The sequence below is a fragment of the Cantharellus anzutake genome (assembly GCF_015039405.1).
Source record: "Cantharellus anzutake strain C23 chromosome Unknown EI90scaffold_28, whole genome shotgun sequence".
NCBI lineage: Eukaryota > Fungi > Basidiomycota > Agaricomycetes > Cantharellales > Hydnaceae > Cantharellus > Cantharellus anzutake.
Window position 1 is genome coordinate 496,150 of NW_024066978.1, and position 4,992 is coordinate 501,141.

The following is a 4,992-nucleotide window of genomic DNA, read 5'->3' on the forward strand; positions in this document are numbered from 1 at the left end:
TTTCCCATGCCCTGACACCACCACGGAGTTGAAGGATCAAGTCAAGCAAAGTTTAGAGAGAAAGTAGAGTTTAGGGAGAGTTGTCCCCCACGAGCTGTGTCGGCATAGAGAGCCACGAGCCCTCTTTCAACATAGCGGGGGGTTGCCCAAGGCGCCTGGGCTGGGTGTGTCGTGAGCACGCTGCGGGTGGGTCAATGGTACATTGATACAAGGAAAGGTCATCCATGTAGAATAAAGAGAAAATAAAGAGAAAGTGAAATAAATGAAGAGGAAGTGAAATGGAGAAAGAAAGAAAGAGGAAGGGGGGAGGAGGTAGGAGAAGGCTGGGTAGCGGGGTACCGGGTGAAGTGGGGCCAGGTGGGGCCGGGTCAGGCGGGTGTGCCCTGACACCTACCCCATCGACAGCGCCAGTAACCACTGATGCCAAGCGGAAAAGGTGTCACATGGGTTAAGGTGAGTTGCTCACCTTGACCCACGTGATTTTTCCCACGGGTTCGCATGCGGGCTGTAGTTGTGAGAGGTGTGTAAAGATGGGAGGTCAGGGAAGGTGGTTCTGGGGTTGTATGGTCAGGTGTGGTTGCCCTGACATGAGAACCATCTTATATTCTCTACCTATAACTCATGTATAATTCTTGTCGCAGTCTCACACAACATTGGTATTGGTATTTACAATCTTAGATCTCTTATACAAATCTGAATCTCATGTGACATAGACTCATTCCAATAATTAGCCTCAGAAGTGTTGTGGCAGAAATGAGCCACAACGCAAATTTCGTGACAATGGATAGTACTGAGGTATGAACACCTAGTACTCATGACTCAGTCAATATAAAATGGTATGTGGGGTGTGCCACCCAACCTACCATCTTAGATAGTCTTTGAGGCTTTGGGTAGCTGCACTGGTGCCCTGGTGCCCTGAGCGAAATATATGGACAGGAAAACCAAGTTATTATGGTGGGGCCTGAAGGGTCCTGGGAGCTCTGGGATGCCCATGACTGCTTTTTTCTATTACAACGCTTTACATGACTGTCTCCTTTCAAATGAATTGCCGGCATTGACTTCCAATGCTTTGTCATTGCTGCCATCATCACTGATGTTGCCAATGTTGTCCTTCCTCAGTTCTGTTCAGTTTTTTTTTTCATTCTTCTTTTCTACTTGCACATTCTTTGCTCACACTTATACTGCACATGTTGTAGTCATCACAGCCCATACCAGATGTATCTTGTAACATCATATGTAACAATCATTCAGGCAGATTCTAAATCTATGGCTTCTAATGCATCCACAATTCTTCCAATGATGCAATGATAGTCATAATCATCAGCATCAGCATCTTCATTCTCATCTTCCCAGTCAACAGCATTAGGCTGCTGCAATGCACCTGCATCCATGCCTTGAAAGCTGTTCTCTGTTATCAGGTCCTGGGTGTTCATAGGAATAGTGTTTGGCAAGCTGGGGCCATCAGGCATTGCTATTTTGGTTATGCTAAGAAATTGCCACAATACAAATAAAATGAGGAATCTAATGTACAGGGAGGAGTGGAGGCGCCTGTAGCTGCCATGGCCCCAGGGCTTCCTGATTCATGGACTGCAGGGAGAGGCATACCAGTGCCACCTTGCTTCTCCAGAAGTTTCAGTTTGTTACGCAGATGTCTGTTTGCATTGAGTCGATACTCAAGATGTACTGGGATAGCTCAGGATCAGTGAACCACGTGGCCTCGGTGGTGAGATGCAGGTGGGTTTCCTCATCCATAAATGCCCATATCCGATGCTTCAGTGCCAACGATCTTGATCTCCTCACAGGCATGTTGAAGTTTATGCCAGGCATGCATCGCTTTGCGAAAGCGATGTTGAAACCATGACTTGTCTCTCATATCTTCATGGCCACGCAACAGAACAACATCAGAAAGGAAATTGAGGTCTGTGATGTCTTGCCATTTAAGTGATGGTTTGGGAGGATTCATGGAGGCGGCCAAGTTGTTGTATTTCTGGAGTGTTGAGTTCTGTCATATCCATCCATGGCCATCACCCTCCACTACCTCCGGTCCTTCTGGATCACCTCCACTCCTTCATCACTAACCTCGGAGCCTCCATATTCTGCAGTCACCTCCGACTCCCCTGATGGTCACCACCCCCTCAATTCAATATATTACCTATGCCTCCCTAGGTATGGAGCCCCAAAGGCCTCTGGACAGCTCCGACGTCCGCTAATGCACTCCTGCCCCTGCTGGGCAATTCACTTGCTTGCCCTGCAAGTCTACCTTCAGGCCTATCCCTCCTTTCCATTTCTGGGTTATAGCCTGCCATGCCACTAACCCCATAACCTGACTCGTCAGTAATATTCAGTCAGCTAACGTTTAACTCTGTTAGCTCCACTCCACTCGGTCCCATCATTCATGGGCCCACCCTTGCTGTAACTATATATACATAACTTGTAGATAGGTTACACCCTAGTGATAAAATCGACTAGAGTTATCCCAGACTCCTTCCCAGTCGCTCACATGATTTCTCCGAGGTTTAGCTGCAACTTACGTTGCCCTCCGAAATCTGTCGAGCGACTGGTACTACTTGCAACACGTGATGTTCCCACGCTAAGTTGTAATGAGTTGTACATAGGTTATGGAATATAATTTTTAGTATTTACACATGCGGTCATTGCACCCAACCACATCCAAGGTTGTGAAGTCAATATCCGGGGTGCGCGAAGTTTAACGGTTTATATATTACTTAGTTACCAGTCAGTTGTTTGTGCCCGGTGGCATAAGTGGTATACTGTACCCGCACAACCAATTACCGGTCATGCATCACACTGACGTTCCGGTTGAATGATCCTTGTCACACCAATTTTTTTTGGCGCCTAAGTGGCTGTGTGAAATCGGATTAAATTCAATGAAAACAAAAGCCGTCTGCAAGGAAGTAGTTTTTTTGGTGTAAAATGTATCAACACGAAAATTTGCCAGTTGGACATTTCCAGCGCCACTGTGGCTGGTGTCACACCAACCTTGCCACCTCTTCCGGTTGCTTGTCACACGTCACAAGGAGAAGCCGGTTATCTATTTTGTGTCACACTCGGAACCTCAGCCGGTAATTGGTCGTGCAGGTACAGTAACGTTAGCTGAGGCTATGCAGTCTTTTTAAGTGGCACATGTTCGATTTTCACTTAGGGAAACTTTTTTTGGGCCCTCCCATGGAATAATTGTGTGAAATGGTTGTTTTCTGTACACTAAGGAATGGAGGGTATGAAAAAAAAAGTTTCCTGAGTGAGAATTGAACATGTGCAACTTAAAAAGACTGCATAGCCTCAGCTAATGTTATACCACTTATGCCACTGGGCACAAATAACTGACTGGTAACTAAGTAATATATAAACCATTAAACTTCGCGCACCCTGGATATTGACTTCACAACCTTGGATGTGCTCCCTTAGTCTCCATGGGTTGGGTTGGGTGCAATGACCGCATGTGTAAATACTAAAAATTATATTCCGTAACCTATGTACAACTCATTACAACTTAGTGTGGGAACATCACATGTTGCAAGTTGTACCAGTCGCTCGACAGATTTCGGAGGGCAACGTAAGTTGCGGCTAAACCTTGGAGAAATCATGTGAGCGACTGGGAAGGAGTCTGGAGTTATCCCCCCTTCTAGTTCTCTCTGCCAGTAAGTAAATTAGGGCACAGACGTGTAACTAGGCACAGCGCTCCTGGTCTGAGTCACTGAGGCTGAAGCCCTCCACCATGGAGACATTTCCTTCATCTCGCATCTGGTCTCTGACAAGTTCAACGACTTCCCTTGCTTGATGACCAGTGTAGAAATTTGTTGTCAAGCCTTATAATCTGAAAGAATGAATAGCATAAGGTGAATTCTGAGCAATATGATTCTCACCTGTTTTTGGCAAACCATCTTCTCAAGCTCAAGTTGGTGTGATACAGCTCGTTGTTCAAGCTCATCAAGAACTTGGTGATAGTCTCGGTGTTGGCACAAAATCAGAGCTTCCTGATGCTGAGGGGAATCAGGCATCCAAGGGGCAGTGGGTGATCTAGCCTCTATTGCCAAAATGGCTGAACGAGCGGTATTGAGGGCCTCGTTTGCCTGGGCTAAGTGCTGGGTAATGTGCATTGATGATCCTGCTGGCATCATGGCCTGAAATGTCTAGTACTGTGTAGTTGCTTTAGAACAGGAAAATTGCAAAGTCTCATGTCCAATGCAGGTTAGCAATCACTTACTCGGCATGCTCAAGATATTCAACAGCTTCCAAATACTCGATCTTGACCTTCTCGTTGTCAGTGGGATAATCGCCCATGCACAGAGCCGGCTCGGATACCCACTTCCACGATTAGAAAACAACTTCCATTCATGTGACAACTCGATACGAATTTGGTACCTAAAAATAGTCCTAATTCGAACGATTTTGGCGATATTAAAAACATCCTAATCGGTGGAGATTTGATGGAGTTCTATGTTGGGCAAGTTAGGCACGGGCATGTGCGGGCATGGGAATCTCAAGCGGCAACCCAGAATTCCAGCCTCACTCATTCCCACGGCGTCTAATAAATTGGTAAAAATGTTTATCGGCTGTGTGAGAGTTATCTTCGGCTATATTTTCAATTTCGGCTTATAATTCCGTAAATCCGTTGAGATATCGCTTATTTTCTTTTAATTTCATATTTTGTCATCATTTCAGTTATTGATTGATATTCTTTTATTGTTACTGTTACCCTTTTTTATTATTTCGCCTAATAAGGTACCCAGGTGCCATATGGCACCAATATTCACCATCTATTATTTCTAAAAATAATTATTTCTTATAATCCTGTACATACCGGATTTTTGAAAAGAAGATCTCCCCTCCCCCAATTTCTCTAAGGTGCTAGGACGTGCTAGAGTGGGTGTGAGTGAGTGGAATCCAACAGTAGGAATAAGGGCAACAATCTAGCCTGCAACGAGTGGGTAGTGGATTTGTTGAGCCCGGACCTTGCAGAATCCTGGAGAA

The 4,992-nt window shown here is 45.5% G+C and overlaps 1 protein-coding gene across 1 annotated transcript; it reads right to left on the reverse strand.

The window, feature by feature from the left end:
• Positions 1–1,247: 1,247 nt before the first annotated feature.
• EI90DRAFT_3124631 (uncharacterized protein) lies at positions 1,248–1,806 on the reverse strand (the record flags this gene model as incomplete). The annotated part of the gene is made up of 3 exons (XM_039063739.1): positions 1,248–1,471; positions 1,531–1,614; positions 1,674–1,806. The coding sequence occupies 3 exons, from the start codon at positions 1,804–1,806 to the stop codon at positions 1,248–1,250; spliced, it is 441 nt and encodes a 146-aa protein (XP_038915348.1).
• Between the last annotated feature and the right edge of the window lie 3,186 nt (positions 1,807–4,992).